This window comes from Sorex fumeus, unplaced genomic scaffold, assembly GCF_029834395.1.
Source record: "Sorex fumeus unplaced genomic scaffold, SorFum_2.1 ptg000095l, whole genome shotgun sequence".
In the NCBI taxonomy this organism is placed as follows: Eukaryota; Metazoa; Chordata; class Mammalia; order Eulipotyphla; family Soricidae; genus Sorex; species Sorex fumeus.
In genome coordinates this window covers 4030558-4050464 of record NW_026606152.1, presented here as the reverse complement: position 1 = coordinate 4050464, position 19907 = coordinate 4030558, and the positions used below count along the sequence as shown (strand labels likewise).

At 49.5% G+C, this 19907-nt stretch overlaps 1 protein-coding gene across 2 annotated transcripts in view; it reads left to right on the top strand.

The window, feature by feature from the left end:
- KIAA0232 (KIAA0232 ortholog) overlaps positions 1-19907 on the top strand; it is a 69198-nt gene that overhangs the window by 14471 nt on the left and 34820 nt on the right. For both annotated transcript variants that reach the window (XM_056132769.1, XM_056132770.1), the window contains exon 2: positions 13483-13987. In XM_056132769.1, coding sequence (XP_055988744.1) covers positions 13757-13987 — 231 coding nt within the window. In that variant the 5' untranslated portion in view covers positions 13483-13756. The remainder of the gene's footprint in view (positions 1-13482; positions 13988-19907) is intronic.

Here is a 19907-nt window from a genome sequence, read left to right as displayed (position 1 = left end):
AGAACAGAGGTCTTTAGTCACAGATCTATGGACATAGGATGGTTCTTAACCACTGGTCTCTGTCCTTGGTTTTTACTGCTGGTCCTTGGATAGAGGCCAGTCCACAGGTATGAAAAACGTGGAGAATGCTGATCTGAACTCTACCATGGTGAGGACCCAGTCAGTGTGAGCTGCTTCTGCTGTTGGTGGAAGAAAGTGCAGTTAGATTGTGAAGAGGGAGTCGGGTTCGCTTAGTTCACCAATTCTAGATATAGGTGATGGAGCCAACTCCGTGACTTTCGCTAACTAGAAGTAGGAGGAAATGTTAAAAAGAATATCTGTAGAAAACTTCCGGAGAACACAGAAGAAAACGTCTTTTGTTTTGCCACTGCTGGCAGTACTTTGGGGGCTACCAAACTGATTTCCATCCTGTACAGTGTTCTTCCTTACGGAGAAGTATGGGCTGGACTAGTCCTGGCACTGTTTGGCAAACCAAGGTCTAAGCAGCTGGACATGGGTCAAGGACAGGGGTGGTTTGTTAGGTTTACAAGCTTGTTTTGGTGCTATGGTGACAGAACCAAGCTTCAGTGGCTCAACCAGCAGCCATTTCTCTGGTCATCATCATGTACTGGCGACTGAAAGCTGGCTGCTGTGACTTCCTGCCTGCTGTGTCCCAGGCAAGGTCTCCCCAGGTCGTGCTGTGATTGCACAAAAGACAGGAATCGGGAGCAGTTTGAAAGCCCCTGCTTGGGCATGACCTATGTGCTGCCCACTGCAGTCCACTGACTGGCACGTTGCAGGGGGTGCGGCATAGCCTCCGGTGGACAACAGGGATGGGGACAGTTGCGAATAGTGGTTGAATCTGCTGCAAAGGTACAGTGGGTTGCTGTCCCAGCTGTGCTCTGACTCTTAGAGACCTACACAGTTACAGACTGCGTCTGCGAGCCAGGAGTGAGGGCGGAGGCTGTAGATCTAACAGGTTTCCAGCGGTTGTCGCTGGGCCAGGACCACGTTTGGCATAACAAAATCTTTTTTGAGGGGTGGGGGGAATGGTCACATTAGGGCATGCTCAGGGGTTACTCCTGGCTCTGCACTCAGGAATCACTCTTGGGGGTTCTCGGGGGACCATATGGGATGCTGGGGATCGAACCTGGGTCGGCCGCATGCAAGGCAAATGCCCTCCCTGTTGTACTATCACTCTGGCCCATAGCAAAGTTGTAAGGCACAAAAATTGCCAACAACAAAAAGGAAAACTCGAGGACCAGGATATGGCTCGGTGCTGGAGTGCCTGCCTGGGATGAGTAGCCCTGGTTCAATTCCCAGCGCCACTGCCTGGGAAAGATGAGTGAATTCTATTCGTTAAAATTAGGGCAAGGTGAAGAAAATGAAACGATGTGCCACACAGTGGGAAATACACTTATGTTCTGTAAAGGGCAGGGGACTTTCATACATAAGCAACAACTAAGAAATCAGCAACAGTTCAGTAGGAAACAGTGAAAACACAGCCTACAAATGAAGCAGTAATGTCAGTGTGAAGGACATGCAAAGGGAGGCTCTGGGGAGATATGGTTTTGTTGTTTGTTTGGGCATCATACCCATCGGTGCTCAGGGGTCCTCCCAGCTCTGCACTCAGGGATCACCCAAGCCAAAACAGGACCGAACATGCGAGATTGGTCTGTGTAAGCCTGGTCGTCCGGAGGCCCCACCCCACACAGCTGGAGGTGAGGGAGGTCTAGTTCCAGAATGTTGCACTTTTAACCTGTCTTTAAGGCATTTGTGTTTTGGGGACTAAGCCTGTGTCATTAGATACTGGTCATGTTGATAGGGCGACTCTTGGGACAGTGAAAATACAATGAGTCCCTCAGCTCGTTATTAGATTCAGTCTGCCTCAGGGCACCTCACACCTCGAGCCTTTCTGAAGATTTCAGCTGCTGAACGTGGTTTCTGCGGTATGCCTTGCTCCCTTGAAGAGCCACCGGCCAGTGGTGTTCAGTCTTGGTGGTAGCTCTGTTCCTACCCTGGTGAGACGGTTTGGCCTGTTGAGGAGCAGCGTGGTGGTTGGTCACGTGGAAGCGAAGCCAGGGTGGTTTGGTGGCGGTCAGCACCTTGCTGCTCACATGGCTGTGTTACTGCTGTGTGTGCACTCTGGCTGGCCAGTGAGTCAGAGTGGACCCTGCCCCTGAGTGTGGCCAGAATGCTGAGCACGCTAATGTCCAGGGCAAGCAAGGTGTTGCTGAGGAATGAGGGAGGCCTTCAGAGCAGGGCTGGCTGTGAACTTCTGATCCCCGGGGAAAGAGGTGCAGGGGTTTGATGGCGAAATGGTCCAGAGTGTGCCGAGTAGAGGAAAGAAGCAAGGAGGATTGTGTTTAGAGTGTCTTACTCTCTTGACTTCTAAAAAATATTTATTTATTTTGCCACACTTGGTTGTTTACTCCTGTCTTACTACTGGCTGTGCTCGGGATCACTGTTGGCTGGGCTCAAGAGGACGGTGTGTGGTGCCAGGGATGGAACCCAAGTCGGCAACATGCAAGGCAAACGCTCTACCCACTGTGTTGTCTCTCTGGCCCCTTAAATTACTTTGCAGTCCTGGGAAATTTTGGGTATAAGGACTCTATATGACACGTCATCATTTTTCCTGGTTAGAAGATAAATTTTCCTAATTGTGGGCTGAGAAACAAAAGGATTCCATAATTAAGCATGGAAAAACATCTACTTTTTCTTTCCTGAAGGCTCCAGATGCATATCGTAGCGCACACAGTAGCATAGTCCTCCCAGTGTTCAGCGATTTGCTCGAGCAGGCCCAGTAACGTCTCCATTTTTTGAGACTTCTTGTTACTGTGTTTGGCATATTGTATATGTCATGGGGAGCTTGCCAGGCTTTGCCGTGTGGGTGAGATACTTTCGGTAGCTTGCCGGGCTCTCCTAGAGGGGCAGAGGAATTGAATCCGGCTCGGCCGGGCCGACCGCGTGCAAGGCAAATGCCCTACTGCTGTGTTATTGCTCCAGCCCCCAGATGCATATTATGGTATTAAAAAGTTTCTAAATGTCCAAAAATAAAGACTTGCTTTTGTTTCAACTCAGGTATTTCCCTAATTTAAGCAAAAAGAAGACATTCTGTAGCAAAGTAATGAATTTCTGTATTGTTCACTATATACTTTGGGAAACTGGCAAATATTTTCAAATTGTGAGGCTGTAGCTGGTGGTACTGGGGGGCGGGCAGGCATGCAGTGAGCTGCAGTATTTAAGCATATATGGCCCAACATGTGATCTTTTAAAATGACTGCCACACTGTGTTATTTTGGTTTGGGTTTTGGGTCACACCTGGCATTGCTCAGGGCTTACTCCTGGCTCTGCACTCAGGAGCACTCTTGGCAGGCATGGGGGGCCATAGTGGATGCTGGGATTGAACCTGGGTCAGCCATGTGCAAGGCAAGCGACTTTCCTGCTGTGCTGTCTCTGGCCCCTCTGATGCTGTTGAGCTTCTTCCGCTTCGTAGCCGCAACTAAACATCCTCAGAGTCACAGCTGAAGACCTGATGCACACCTTGAAGCGTATCATTAACTGTTGAATGAAAATGCACACTTTGAGGACCAGAGAGTTTATGCAGCAGTTAGGGCAGCATCCCATATGGTTTCCCGAGCACCTCCAGGAGTATTTCCTGAGTGCAGAGCCAGGAGAACTCAGCATCGCCGGGTATAACCCCCAAACAAGCAAAAATATGTGCTTTGAACTTAATGAGTTTTCAAATGTGAAGTTATTTTGCAAATTAAGTAGAATGCTATTTTGATTCTTTAAAATGTCCACGGCCAGGGAGATCGTATAGGGGTTATGGTACACATGTACCTATAATCAACCTCAGTTTTGATTTCTGTCACCACAGCATCACCAGGTGGAGCTCTGAAGGCCCCCTGGCATCAGTGCGATGGTCCTGGCATTCCATGGCATCCTTGGATGAATATTAAAACATTATCAAATGTTTCATAGTACTGAAGTACTGAGAGAACTATTACACTACTGTATTACCGAATGGCTTCTTATACTAAACTAAAAAAATCTATTATAAGATTTCAGGCCATTTGTCTTGAGAGAATGGGTGCCACACCCAGCTGTGTGCACCCGGGAAGAGTAAACCTGGCTTGGTGCTCAGAAATCACTCCTGGTGGGACCCGGGACCATATGGAATGTGGGGGATTGAATATGGGTTGGCTGGGTATAAGGCAAGTACCCTCCCTGCTGGACTATCGCTCCGGCCCTTTCTTGCTTTTTATTTGTTTATTTATTTATTATTTTTAAGTTTTTAAATTGAATCGTTGGGAGATAGATCCTTTTAAAGCTGTTCATAATTAGGTTTCAGTCACACAGTGTTCCAACACCCATCCCTCCACCTCCACCAGTATACATTTCCCAGTATCTCTCTCTCTCTCTCCCCCCCTCTGCCCCTCTCCCCCCCACCCCCCCCCCTTGCTTTCTTTCACTCTCTTTCTCAGTCTATCTCCTTTTGGGCATTGTGGTTTGCAACACAGATACTGAAAGGTTATCAGATATATCCCTTTATCTACTTTTAAAACTCAGTTTTTCCTCTCTTGCTTTTGAAGGGAAGTCTTTTTTAGTTCTTCCTATTCTGTGTGATCCTTTCAACTATACTTTATCAAGTTCATTCTTCCTTTTCCTTCCTTACCCTTTAAAGATTAACCAGCTTTGTTATATATCTGTAGGTAATCAAGATACTTACTAGCTCCTGCTCTATCAAGTAATAGTCTTTCATCTCTAAGAATAGTCCTGTATCCATGAGAATTTATTTCAGCTGTCATTGGAGAACATGCCCTAATCAGTTCTTACCTGATGACCTGACCAGTTACCAGGTACCTTCTAATCTCAGTGCAGTACATGTGTTCGCATGGAAAGGACTGCAGTAGCTCTGTTCTGTCTGTGTGGGAAGAAGTGGGCGTACTATGCAGAACTTGACCACGACTCCATGGGCGAAGTGACTCGAGGTCTCAAGACCATTTCTGTGTCGTTCTGTGTCGGACAACACAGAAATGGCCTTGAGACCTCGAGTCACTTTGCCCATGGAGTCCTAGAGTCCCCCTTAGGTGGTATAGTTTCTGTGGAATTTTCTCCTGTGGCCCTGGCTTGTCTCTGGACCCAGGGCACCTACTAAAGGGAATAAAAACTGTAGTGCTCAGGCAGGAATGAGGAAGAGCATGTGACTCGTGTGTGCACTGTCGGCTCTGCCAAGCACATATTCAGAAAAAGTAGTAGAGTCTGGAAGCTAGAGCCTTGTTCAGAGATCAACTTTTTTTTTTTTTTGCCACACCTGCCAATGCTCAGGGGTTACTCTTGACTCTGTGCGCAGAAATTACTCCTGGTGGTGTCCAGGGGACCATATGGGATGCTGGGGATTGAGCACGGGTTGGCTACCTGCAAGGCAGCACGGTCCCAGCTGTACTAATCGCCCCAGCCCCAAGATCTACTTTCTGTATTTATTGTTTTTCAAATTCTTCTTTGGCTTTTCATCCTTTCCCCTTCCTAGTCTTTTCTTTGTGTGAAAGGCCTTCAGACATCCACTGTGAATCCTGTGAAAAGCCAGTTGTGGATAATGCTGCCCAGTCACGGAACTGGTGGCGAATCCTAAAGGGTTCTGCCAGGGTGACACGCAGTGGCTGTATGTGAGCGGCCTCAGGCCCTGCTCGGAGGAACGAAGGGGAAAATCCTGGGTCAGAGACAGACTCCCTGTGGGCTCTGAACTTGATCCTTCATAGTTGGCAGCCCAGGGCTTGCAGGAAGAATATCCTTTTCTTTCCCAAACCTTCCTTTTCCCAGGTTAATTCTGCTCCTTAAATCTTGGGCAAGAAGTGAGGTCCTCCCCTGTTCCGGATCCCTGCCCAGGGCCTCAGCACCCTGTCAGGCCTGCAGGGCTGGGGCCAAAGCCTGTCACCTGATGCTATTGACAGAGCTGGTACAGGAGTGGGCTCGCACGATGATGCTGCCCTTGATCTCAGGATGCTCTTCCGTCAGCTGTTCCTCCAGCGCCCTGAGTTCACTGAGTGCCGCTTGCACAGTCCACGCTGTAGACTGGCCGAGGAAACTGTTTCAGTCCTGATGGGTGCTGCAGCGGGGGTGCTGGGTGCTCCCTGCAGCCCTGCTGAGTGTCCATGTACCCTGAGCACAGACCTGCCTCCCAGACCGGCAGAGCTGTGTCCTGAACTGACTGCTGAGCTTACCTGCCATTTAGGGCTGGGCCTGCGGCATGAGCCAGGTCGAAGTCTGTGTTGCCTTGTGATCTGAGGCTTGTCTGTTTCTGCAGCAAAAGCAAACCCTTTGTGACTAACCTTCCTTCCCTGGTTTTGCCCCGACCCTGCCCTTCGTTGTCCATTCCTTTGCTTCCTTGGTAACCATCAGCCATGCTTGCTCTTACGTATGGTCTGACTCGGTCATGGAACCTTCAGTGGCTCCATTCTTCTGTAAGGAAATTTGACTTGTTGAAATTGGAGGCTTTCCCAACATAAAGGTAGATGTTCTCCCAGTCTTCTCAGTTTCTAGAAAGAACTGGCATTAGGGTCTCCTCTTCTGGGTGCGGATTACAGGCACAGGAGTGGAAAAGAGCTCAGGGTTCTTCCTTTAGGTCAATATTGTCATTTGCTGGAGAATTGGAGATTCTATATTTGACAGCAGTGCCTACTGCAGTAGTGGCTGGAGTTACCAAGGAACCGATACGTGTGTTTTTCTTTTTCTGTCTTCTAAAAGAGATTTCTTCTCTTGGGGCTGGAGCAGTAGTACAGCAGGGAGGGCGTTTGCCTTGCACGTGGCTGACCCAAGTTTGATCCCTGGCATCCCATATAGTCAGTCCCCTGAGCATCACCGGGAGGAGCACCTGAGCATCACCAGGTGTAACCCAAAACAAAATAAATAAATAAATAATTCTTTTAAAAATAAGTGATTTCTTCTCTTTTATATTTATCTTTTATATTTAGACTTTTTCTGGAGTTTTGAGCCCAGCAGTGCTCAGAGGCTCAGTGCTCAGGAGTGACCCCTGCTGGTGCCCAAGGGACTATAGAACTCTGTGTTCCCAGAGATTTGATCTAGGGTCATCAGGATGCAAGGGAGGCAGAATATAGAAGAGCGGTGTGGCCCCACCTCCCACCCCCCCAGAAAAATTAAGGAACTTTTATAACAAAAGTGTTTATGATAAGGGCCAGAGGGAGCAAGTACGGGGGTTAAGACACTTGCCTTGCTTGTGGTCGACCTTGGCTCCATCCCTGACTTGCGTATGGCCTCCTGAGCCCCACTGGGTCCACTGGGTATGGCCCCAGCCCCGCCCCCCCCCCCCCCCGAGCAAATAAATAATAAACTTGGCAGCTTGGCCAGAGAAAGCACCGTCCTGAGCTGAGCAAATTTGATGAGTGTGTCTGCTTGTGGGTTGCAGCCTTTCTCTGCAGAACTGCTAGTGACCTTTCGTTCACAGCTCTCGACTCCCCACCTGCCGCTCATCGCCAGTGTAGCCATCGCACCAGCAAAGCCAGAACACACTCTAGGGAATAGTCACATACTGCCTCAGATGTGCTTTTGGAGAAAAATGTATTTTGAGCAAACCTAGGGATGTTCACCGTCTATTATTGCACATTAATTACATATACATCAAACAGAAGAAAAGCACCTCAGTGTTTCAATTCTGTTGGCCAAGTGTCTGCGCAACAGAGAAATTGAACCCTAGATAATCTCTTACTTTCAGGAGATACTGGTTCTGCCCCAGAACATAGGTGGTGTTACACCAGCCTCAAATGCAGACATCGTTCCTTAGAACTTTGTTGCGTTGGGCCAAGATCTCATCGGGTGACCCGATTGTCTTCAGAATACCCCCCGATTCAGGGTGCTGTCCCATGTTGCAGAGTGAGAAAGCAGTGGGTACGTGGTCATACCTACTTCCCGTTTCCTCTGTGGGAACCCCTGGGGAGTAAACGATGCATGCTTCTCTGATAGCCTGTGGACTCACTGGCCCTGCAGGCTACAGTCCTAGGACCAGCGGGGTCAGCTCCCTCCCTGAACAGTTTCTGTTTGAGTTCCAGGTCTGATCTGAAATGTTGCAGGGACCTGAGGCCCCGTCTCCGGGAGCGCCAGGGCAACTTGGGGGGGTCCTGGGCTGCTCAGGCCTGGCAGAACCCTCTCCTTTCCCGTGGCCACTTTCCCTTCTGGGCTCCCGGAAACATGAGCCATGGCCAGGCTCCGTCTCCAGGTCTCCAGCGTCAGTCCAGTCTTGGGAGATGGTTTTCATTGAGCACTGCCTGGTGATCTTCTGCTTTGTTTTCAGCCCAAGCCTGGTGGTGCTCTGTGCTAGGGATCCCTCCCGGTGGGGACCAGACACTGGGATCAAGCTCTCTCCCCGCTGTCCTCTCTCCGCCCAGGTCATTCTTCCCTGGACTCCTCAGGCTGGCTGGGGAGTGTGCACGGGGCAGCAGGGAGGGTCTAGAGTGTGTCCGACTCACCAGGGCTCGCGTGCCTCAGTGTTGGAGGCTGCAGCGGGCACCTTCCCCCGAGGAGACGAGGAACTCAGCAGTGTCTGGGGTTTCTGTTGCCTCCCAGTGCCTCACCACTTGGGAGTCTTGGCATTGTCATAGCTGAAGTTGCAGTGAACTGAACGGAATGGAATCCATAAAAATGACAATAATTCCATCTGTTTAGTTTTGGGGTTTTGGTCACACCTGGCGAATTTTGTCTGTTTTTAAAGGATAGTGAAGCAATAAGTATTTTGTTGTGGTTCTGCAAGGCCTCTGGCATAATTACTACTCAGATAATCACTGTTTGTGAAGGAATCTGTAAAATTCAGCAAAAGAAAGAGTTGGAGGGGTGTGCTCTGTGTGGTCGGTCATCCCAACTGAGAGTGACTTGAGAGCAGGTCACTAGAGGGTAGTGGTCCAGGTGAGGAAGGCAGCACCCAGCCTAGCTGTTAGCGGCGTCAGCCTGCTCACGCCCGCCGGCTCCTCTTCGTCCTGGGGGCTGCTGAGAAGATGTGTGTGTGCGCGTTGCAACAGACCTGAGGCCCAGAGTGAGCACAGGGTCGGTGCGCTGGTTTGATCCCCAGCACTACATTTGGTCCCCTGAGCACTGCTGGGTGTTGCTCCCAAAAGTGAAAGAGTGAAAAAGACCCAAAGAATTCTAAAATGAGTGTATTATTGTGGCTTCTATGAGAAGCACCACATTTCACTGTATAGATGTTGGGTGTCGTGTCTACCCCCCAGCTTTATTTAAACATCATGGTTTAGAAAGTTGTTTAGGGACTGGAGCAATAGCACAGCGGGCATTTGCCTTGCACGCAGCCGACCCAGGTTCGATTCCCAGCATCCCATATGGTCCCCTGAGCACCGCCAGGGGTGATTCCTGAGTGCAGAACCAGGAGTAACCCCTGTGCATTGCCGGGTGTGACCCAAAAAGCCGAAAAAAAAAATCAGGCCTGGGTTCTGATGTAACCCTCTATTGTTAATTTTGGATGATAGGATTAAAAAAGTTGCCTGATTTACATCTAGAAAGTTGTTCCTAGCCCACTGGTTTTGGGCATTCAGTATTCCACCACCAGTCCCACCACCAGTGGGACCTTCCTTCCACCATTGTTCCCAGTGTCTTGCCCACCCCACAGCTACCTGCCCTCACAGGCCAGGCACAAAGTGGAATTATCAAAAAAGAGTTCAGTAAAAGAAAATTGTAATTCACATTGGTGTTATTAAAGTCATTTAGAATCATACATCTTTTGCTTCTTTCTTTCTCTTTCTTTCTTTCTTTCTTTCTTTCTCTCTCTTTCTCTCGTTCTCTCTTTCCTTCTTTCCTTCCTTTCTTTCCAAAAATGTCGAATGAGACTATTATGTGACCATAGTGGGGGGCAGTTGTACTGGTATTACTTAAAAAAGGTACAGTGATTATGCAGTGAAACAGTATCCAAGGAGGGCTGGAGCGATAGCACAGCGGTAGGGCGTTCGCCTTACAAGCGGCCAACATGGCCAACCCGAGTTCGATTCCTCCGCCCCTCTCGGAGAGCCCGGCAAGCTACCGAGAGTATTCGATATGCCAGACACAGTAACAACAAAGTCTCCAATGGAGACGTTACTGGGCCCGCTCGAGCAAATCGACGATCAACGGGAGGGCCTTTACCTTTACCTTTACCTTACATTTTTTTATGTGGGGCCTAGGAATTGAACATGGGGCTTTGTAAATGCCTAACTCTAACTAATTTATTAGTTATATAACTCAGTCTTCAGGTTGATGTGGATAAATGTGCACGGGAAGAAGGTACTCAAGCTGATTGGAGGTTCTTTTCTCATAGCATAAACATCTGGAGGGCTGGAGCGATAGCACAGCGGTAGGGCGTTTGCCTTGCACGCAGCCAACATGGCCGACCCGAGTTCGATTCCTCCGCCCCTCTCGGAGAGCCCGGCAAGCTACTGAGAGTATTTGATATGCCAAACACAGTAACAACAAAGTCTCCAATGGAGACGTTACTGGGCCTGCTCGAGCAAATCGATGAACAATGGGTGGATAAGTGAAACATCTGGAGACAGGATTGCTGCAAAACAAAACAGAAGTCTGCCCATGCACAGTAGTGCTTGAGATAAATTTTAGAGAATTTATTCAAAGTAAAACGAAATTTAACATCATGCTGACTAGATTTTGCATTGGAATGAGCGTAAAGTTGAGTTTGAAATGTGGATGTTCACCTGCTGAGCTTGCCAGGCGAAGAAGGGCTTTTGCCTGTGCTTATCACATCCCTTCATTGTTCAGACCACACGGTGAACGTGTTCGGAAGGAGAGGTAGAATGTCCATCCCGTCTGGTGACGGCATTGGTCCTCCCGGGGACTGCAGGCCAAGGAGGCCTGAGCGAGGGTGAGGCAGACAGCCGGGGATGCTTCTGTCTGAGACGTCTGATGTTCTTCACAGATTTACTCATTTTCTTTCATTTTCTTGGTCCTCTGCAGTCTGTACTGTATAGTGAGAGTAAGAAACAAAGTATAATCAGTGTCCAGTTATATTTATGCTACACAGAATCAACAAGTTACGGAAAAAATGAAGGCGAAATTTTCTTTAGCTTAGATCAGGGCCTATGTGGTTTTGGGGTTTTTGCATTTATAATCTTTCTCCTCCCTCATCTGCTTGTTGAATTGTTCACTTGTCTAAAGAAAGGTGAAATCTCTTTTTGATACAGAATGTTTGCCCTGCTCGCGGCCAGCCAGGATTGAGTCTCGCAGCAGTAAGTCCTGAGCACTGCCTTGTAAACGGGAAAGAAATGCTGAACGGGTCACAGGGGCTGAGGCGCTTGATTCTCGTGGGCCGACCTTGGCCAGTCCCTGGCGCTGCATGTCCGCTGAGTACAGAGCCAGAGGAGTGCCCGGCCCCACTAAAGCAAGTCTTTCCCCCTTCACTGTAGGCCCCTTGATTCCCTGTCCTGTTAATGACGGATTTCATGAGCACACAGCCCGGCTGACCGCGGAAGCCGCCAAGATGAATGGGCTGCGCCCTCTCCTTCCCCGCACTGCCCCGCAGCGTGGAGTTGGTTGTGATTTCTTGTTCCAGTTTTGCTCTGAGGATGGTGCTTGGCTCTTTACGTATTTCAATCAGTATTCTCTCACTTTTAACTTTTGGGAAAAGTTTGTATGTATTTAGCATAATTCTACTTAATTATTAAAGAAATATAAGGTGAAATTCTCCTTTAAAGCCTAGAGATATATTTGCCTAGAGATATATTTGTGGGAAAGTTTTGCACAGTAATTTTACTTTTATAGAGACAGATGTATTCCTTCTCTTCTTTAGTGAACTTGATGATTTGTGTTTTCAAGGAGTTTTTCCATTCTACCAGTTACTTTATTGGTTGTAATGCTTTTCTAATATTTCCTCATTTTCCTTCTTGTATCTGGAGGCTCTGAAGTGTTCTTACCGCCCTTTTGCGATTGTGATTTTTCTCTCTCATGAATAGCCTGGCTAGAGAGGTTTTATCAGTTTTGTTGTCTAAAAGAACCAGTTTTTGTTGTTTTACTTTATTCTGATTTATATTTTTCTCCCCTTTCTGTATAGTTTAGTCGTTATTTGTGCATCTTTTTCTAGTTTCTTTAAGCTGAAAATTGAGGTAATCAGTTTTTTAAAAATTTTTTGTTTAGTTCACACCAAATGGTGCTCAGGGGCTCTTTCTGGCTCTGTGCTCAGCAGTCACCCCTGGCAGTGGTCAGGGACAATGTGTAGTGCCAGGATTTGATCAGGGCAGTTTCCGATGCAAGGGAAGGACCTTGGCTTTCCAGCCGCTTTGGCCTGAGGTCTTTTTAATATACTCTCAGTACAATCAAGTTTCCTCTAATTGAGTGGGTTTTACTTCACTCGTTTCAAACTGTTTCCTGATTTCTCCTTTGGTTTCTTCTTTTCCTTACTGTAGAAATGTTTCTTTCTTTTATTTTTAATTAAACTTTGTTGTTGTTGTTATTGTGATTGAAGTAGCATGGTTACAGCCATGTTAGCTTTAGGGTTTCAGAGTCTGTATTCCACGTCATTGCCCAGGACCCTCCACTGCTCTCCTGTTTTGCGTCTGGTCTGTCCATTCCTGTCCCCACCGGTTGGTGGTCTTGCTTTGTGAGTGAGGGTCCAGCATTTGTCATCATTTGCTTCTGCTCGTTCTCTTATTTTGCAGAGGCTTCTTATAAATTCTTGGCGAATTGACCCCTCTGCCCTTACGAAGTGCCCCTGACCCCTCTTAAAGTTTGCTCTGGAAAATTGTTTAGATTTAGCTTTGACACGACAGCCTGCATTGTGTGCGCTTCATCCTTTTGTGTCTCTATCTTTACATAAGTTCAATGTAGTGTTTTGTTTAAATCAGCGTATGATTAGATCTTCCTGTTTTTAAATCCCTTTATTATTTGATTTTGGTTGGCTTTTTAGTTTAGACCAGCCTTTCTTAACCATGGCCATCCTCTGGGCCCCCTGGATTTGGGAGGGGGGACGCACAAGTGAAAATTGCATGAATGAGGGCCCATGGGATGAGATTAAGATGCTAGGATATGGGGCCAAATGGTTGGAAGGGGGCCACAGTCAGAGGCTGAGGAACACTGGCTTAGACCGTTTGACTGTATTATTGGTTATTGACAGCTATTTATTATAATCTTCAAGTGATAGTATGTCATTCATGTAATGTACAAGAAACATGATTGTATTTAATTTTCCACTCCTGATCTCACAATAGTGGTTGTTTCAAAAGCAAATTGTTTTTTTAAAGATGTTTTGTCGGAAACATGTCATTAAGGTCTGGAGAGACAGCCCAAGGGTTAAGGCATTTTGCTGACCTTACTTTGATACCCAGCACGACAGATGGTTCCTTGGAGCACTTCCAGGGGCTACTTTTGAGTTCAGATCCAGGAAAAATGCCTGAGCACTGCTGGTGTGATGCCCAGCCCTCTTCTCCAAATAATAAAATTGCCAGGAGATCAGTAAACTTCACTGTGTACCTCACATGGCCCTTTTCATCTCTGTCCTTGCAGGTTCTGCTGGAGACTTACATTTGGCCTCAATGTGAAGTTTAAGTAGAATATCACATCTTCGTGTGTCGCTCTCAGGATGTTGATTGTTGATTCATCGGCCATGCCTGAAGAGAGAGATTCCGTTCTAAATGGCTGATTAACAGCAAAATCAATACAGATCCTAGATGTCAGGCAGCCCTCTGCTTGACTGGCGTGAAAAATCCTCGTCTGAGACCATCAGAACATCAGCTGCAAACAATGCCCCACGTGCTAAGGATGTTGGCAACCTGAGTTCATGCGCCCTGTCTGCACCATCACTGTGGATGGTTCACCATCTGGAGGCTCCCCAGGCTCCTTTCCCGGATCCGGACCTGTTTCTGAGATGTCTCTGCTTCATGCTTTGGGCCCAGTGCAGACCTGGCTGGGACAGGAGCTAGAGAAATGTGGCATTGATGCCATGATCTATACTCGCTACGTCCTCAGTCTTCTGCTGCATGACAGCTATGACTACGACCTACAGGAACAGGTGGGTCCCTGTTGCTGAGGTTTATGGGGGCTCCGCATCAGGCTGCACATCTGGATTTCTCTCACACTTTAGAGCAGGACCCTCCCCGTAACCTGTGAGACTAGGTGGCGCCACATGCCTTCGGCGCACTTGTTCTCCTTTGATCATCAGTGCTGTTCTCCTCCAGCTCTCTCTCCTGCTCCTGCGGGGGGCACTGTTTGGGGTTGACCCCCGCCGCCGTGAGTGGCACTGATCCAGAATGTTGTCTTCTGCTCGTCAGGCAAATCACACAGAATGATTAGACGTTTTGATCACTGTGTCTCTTATGCTTATTTACATTGCAGAGTTTAATATTTGTCTGCAAGAGTGATGTTGAACTGAAAGTTTCTGTTGCCAGTCAGCAAACTTAAAAGAAGCGCATGACTTTGCCATAAGTGATTTTAGATCATGGTGGAATTCAGTCTGCGTACATTTTACTTGACTGGGATGCGATAAATTCACAGTGAGAAGGCAACTAAAGTTAGTTTTCTGGGGGGCGGGGGAGGGGAGACCACTGGAGTCTCACTATCTAAGAGTTGTTCCTGAAAGTGAGACCTTGAAAGAGTCAGGGGCAGAGGAAGGAAATGAGCACAGACTTCACCTGCCAGGGAGAGTTCTGTGGCTGGTGGTGGTTACGAACACTGAGTGCAGGACATAGTTTCACTGAAGGAAGAAATTGCTTTTGCTCCTTCATGCCTCAGAAACTAAATTCTGTGGCTTTCAGGGACTGCCGAGCCTGTCCTGGCCCACTTGGACAGTATGCGTGTTTTCTCACCCTTTGTAGCTGGACACAGCTGCTGCGTCCCTATTTCCCGGTGCTTGGCTGCCTCTAGAGTTAGGCCAGATTTTGAGGGTTGACTTCATAGGAAAATGTGTTATTCGGATGGCCGATACTTTGTATACTTTCCTTAACCAAGGCTCCCTTCTCCTGTTGCTGAAAGGCAAAATGCATCTAAGTAAAAGGTAAAGGTAAAGGCCCTCTCGTTGTTCATCGATTTTGCTCGAGCGGGCCCAGTAACGTCTCCATTGTGAGACTTGTTGTTACTGTGTCTGGCATATCGAATACGTCACGGGGGGCTTGCCAGGCTCTGCCATGCGGGCGAGATACTCTCGGTAGCTTGCCGGGCTCTCCGAGAGGGGCGGAGGAATCGAACTCGGGTCGGCCATGTTGGCTGCGTGCAAGGCAAATGCCCTACCGCTGTGCTATCGCTCCAGCCCGCATCTAAGTAGAGTATGAAATATACAAACTTGGAAAAATTTCTGTTTTAAGAAACTGGCCAGGTTGGTTTCCTTCCTGCCTGCCTGCCTTCCTGCCTGCCTGCCTGCCTGCCTGCCTTCCTTCTGGCTTGGTGACCATATGGGGTGATGGGGATGGAACCTGGGTCTGCTCCGTACCAGGCAGAAGCCATCCCCCTTGTCCTCTCACTTTAGCCCCGAGGGTATTTCTTTACCCCTTCCCTCCCCCCCCAAATCATGCACTTCAGTGTAAGCATTTCCTCACAGAGAACGAATCCTATTTTTTAAAGGATTTGAATAAGGTTTTGTTTCTTAGAATTTTGTTAACAATACCAGCCTAGAGTATTTTCTCAACACTTAATTCATTAGCAGAAAGGATCAACGAGCTGGATGTGATCGGACTTTATATGAAAGGAGTGAAGCCGAGGCCTGCTGTGGGGATTGTGTTTGCGTGCGTCTCTGAAGAGGCTTGTTTGTGAATTCCTCCAGTGACTGTTAGCTCTCGGGGTTGAGGTATTCTTCCTACCAGCTGTGTTTGAGCCTCCTTGTAAAGTTCTGGTTTGTCTTGATGTGTGTGACACAGGACAGATAAAGGTGAGTAGAAACAGCACATATCTGGAGTTTCTGAGAGAAGCCACAGGGGAAGAAAAAGCTCGCAGATACCTTGCCACTAAGTCACTTGCCACTTGCCACTAAGATCTTGGTTTCAGGAACAGGTGTTTATACATGAATTTGGTCTCAGCTGTCTCGGATTGAATGGGCAGGAGGTTAGGCAGCTTAGACCTGTCTCAGGCACGGCTGAGTTACTTAGTTACATTTGGCTCTGGGGTTTAGAAGGGTTGTGGCATCGTAGAGCTTGCCTGTTCTGGTATGGTAGAGTGGCTCCAGCCCCAGAGCCCCCATGTTTCTTTCAGCACTTGTCACCCTTGGGTCAGTGTGCTCGAGGGGCGTCAGGATGAACGAGATCCCCTCTCTGGCCTTCCAGCCCTGCTTGTCTTCCTTGTAAAGGCTTTTTCTGATCGTTCCCAGTAAAAACAACATTGTCTTCAAAACTTCGTCAGATTTCTACTATAGAATTCTTTATTAAATGTATTAACTTTAAACTTTATTTTAGGTAGCAAAATTAGAGTAAATTAAATTCAGGAAAATGAACACCAGCCGTTCATTATTAAATAAAGGCTGAGTTTTACTGCCTGTCTGCATGATGCCCTTTGTGGTGTGGCCATCTTCGTCACCCCATTCTGAGTCTGAGATCATGCTGACGTCCTGGGCATCTCTCCTTCACCTTCCGTCTGGAGTAACTTCTCAGCTTTCCTTGGGTGCTTGACATTGTAGGGCGGGGGGCACCCCCAGTGGTGCACAGGAGCTACTCCTCTTTGTCTCTTAGGGGACTCTGATGGTGCTGGGGTTCGAGTCCAGCTTCTTGCCTGTGGGCTCTGACCCAGCACTGTTTGGAGATCACTGTTCAGGTGTTTGTGGAGTGTCCATTTCTTCCACCGCATCACTTTGAGTCAGCTTGCTTTGGCAGTGGTGTGCCTGACTTCCCCACGTCCCCTCATTTCCATGCACGGCAGGGGGCATCGATGTTGGCCCGCGGGTTTCCCCACTGTGCAGCGCAACTCTCTTCTGCGGCACCAGCCACTGGAGACGGTTTTGCCTGATCCCTCCTGTTGAGTGTCACTGAACACTGCGGACAGGCGCTCTTCAACTTTGCCTTCGGTTGTTGGCCATAGGCTCGGGCAGCTGTGTTGGATGGTCTGGACACTCTTGGGTAAGACTCATTAATCTTGTAGGCAAGGACTTTCCCCTCCATCAGCCTGTCCCTTGGGCTCCATGCCAGTCCCACCCTGTTTGGATTATTGCTGGTTGCAGTTTATTTGAAATCTCTTAATTGAATTTTTTTCTTGCTCAGATTCCACCATTGGAAAAGTGTACCTCCTTTGTCCTTTGGTTCGATCCGTATAACCTCAGAACTGCGTGCTCGGTGAGGCCCACCTGTGCCATGCCTGGGACCGGTCCCCAGGAGCTCAGGGTCGTAGGCAGCGTCTCGCTCTGCAGGATCTGCTGCAGAGACCTACCAGCCTCCAGCCCTGGTGGCGCCCTGCCTTTCAGACACGCTCACTTACTGGACCTGATAATTCAGCGTGTGAAAAGGAAGCCGCAGGGAGGCAGTACTGATGATGGAGAACATTGCGTGTCCTCAGACTCCTTATGGCACCAACCTAAGAGCTTTGGCATGGTAAAATTTTTATGGGAAATAGGCTGCTTTGAATAGGACTTCATTGTTGGGGGGAGGGGGTGTTGCTCCCCGCCCCCCTGCAGTGCTGAGGGCCCAGGGCCATTCCCGGAAATCCTGACAGGTCAGTGTTGGAGCCCTGGTGCTCGGAGGTTGAACTCGGGGCCCTGAAACTTTGTGCTGTTGGAGGCAGGGGCTGAGGGTGGCGGTGCTGGGGACTCAGAACTCTTCAGGGCTGCACGTGGCACTGCGCGGGGATCCGGGTGGTGCTGCAGATACAGCCCTGTCAGGTGCATGCCAGGCCTGAGCCGGTCAGTGCTAGACCATCTTCCATCCCGAGTGATGCGTTTCCCAAGTCCGTGCTTCTGCTCTTACCTCAATGTGTGAGTTGCGCATGACGCTGGCAGGCACCGGGACCCGAGGAGACTGTCCCTGAGAGGGACCTGAGCTGCTCTGGCTCTCCATAGCATGGACTCTGCGTGGGGGACGCAGCAGTGGGGCCGGCAGCCTGAAGGAAGGGAAAGCCGAGGTCACGTGAAGAAGGAGCGGGGCGAGCAGGAAACAGGCCTGAGAAGCCGATAGTCTGTGCGGCATTTGCTATTTTGGTCCCAGAGACAACGAGCCCGGCTATATTTAACCAGCAGTTCAGGATGGCATGCAGCAGGGTGGGCCAGCCGGCCGGACACTGCAGGCCACGGGGCTGGACACAACCTGCACGCACACCTCAGAGGCGAGGGGGTCTGTTGCCGAGGCCTTTCCTCGAGTTTGGACTTTTCCATTCATGAACACTGCGGACAGGCGCTCTTCAACTGGAATCTAGTCTGAAAAGGGCTGCAAATGTCACACAGCAGGCCTGAACTGACTCGGGGGGGGGGGGGGGGGGTGGCGGGGAGGCGCCTGTGGCTGAGGCTCCGGAAGCAGGGCTGGCCCCCTCCTGCTCCATTCAGAGTTCTGCTGCCTGTTGGCTCCCTGCCGCCCCCACCATCGCGGCTTGCACACGACACCGCGAATGTTCCCTGGCACCCTCTTCTCTCCTGCTTTGCTGAGCCTGCTTGATTGGTTGCAAGCCTCTCTCTCGGCCTGTCCCCCTGGCCAGAGGGACAGAGCCTGCGGGGTGGGTATTCCTGCTGACAGACACAGCCTGGCTCGTTCCTCGGGCTCCGAAGGGAAGGTGGGCGGCAGGGGCGGAACCCGGCGCGCACAGACGTCACTGCCAGCAGCTGTTCAGAAGGTTGTGTTCTTTCTCGGCCCCCAGCTTCCCGTTTCCTTTTTGATAGTAGGCCGCCCGAGAGTCAGCGCGCTCACCTCACGTCACCTCGCAGCTGTGGTGGAAAAGCACCTGCGATGAGGCCTTTGTCTGAGAAGTGTCTCGGCCCTACCTTCCTTGGGCATGTGACAGTCGTGTTCAGGCTCCGGGTCTGTAACTCGGAGAGATCAGGTGTGATCTTCCTGGGTTATGGAGTCCGTCCTTGGCGTATGTCTGTTTCTGGTTATGTCTAATGGACTTTCCAACTAGATAGCATAGGCGACAAAAATCTAGCAGGAAGCAAAATAGTATCTTGACCCCTCCTTTCTGGGGGTGAGGGGTTCCCTAGCTGTGCTGGTCTGCTCGGGACCACTCCTGTGCAGCCTGAGGGTCAGTGCTCGGACAGGCCCTGCTCTGAGGCCCCAGCTACTGGAGCAGGGGACATGCAGTGCCTGAAGAAGCCCTTGGCACTCCCCGTCCCGCCTGGGACCCTTTCTTAGGCTCGTTCTTTCCAGCGTCATCAGGCCAGTTCTGTTCATTAAACGGACCCGTGACCTTGGTCAGTGACACGTCACATATGTGCAGGTAGTTTCAAACTCCTGGTGTCTGGTGAGACCTCAGACGCTCTGTGGCCCCAGGAAGACCCCTGGGTCCCTGCTGCTCCAGGAAGATGTCACACCTGCTGTGTGACATTTGCAGCCCTTTTCAGACTAGATTCCTGTCGGGAGCCACACGGAAGTGTGCGTTTACGCCGCCTATGAAGTCAGAGTGGGCCGCGAGGCGCCTTCCCGTGTCCGTGGAAGGTGGAGAATGCAGATGGTGTAGCCTGGATGCAGTCTGGAAGCTTTCGCTCCAGATTGGGTAATGTTTGTTAATGAGTTCCTCTGAAAATTACAAAGGCAAACCACATATGTGCCAAATTTATAATATGTAAAGTCATTCAGGTTGCTTTTTATGGTCTCATTCTTTCAGAAGTCCACACCAGAAGCAAGATCTCTGCCCACACAGACCCCACAGCGGTCAGACTGCACTTCCAGCATCTCCCCAGCAGCGCAGCACAAAGCAACGCTGTGTCTGAAACTCTTTGATTTCTTTGTTTCGGGGACATACTGCGTATTCTTAGGGCTGACTCCTGGCTCTGTGCTCAGGGATCATGCCTGGCAGGACTCAGGGAACCATGTGGG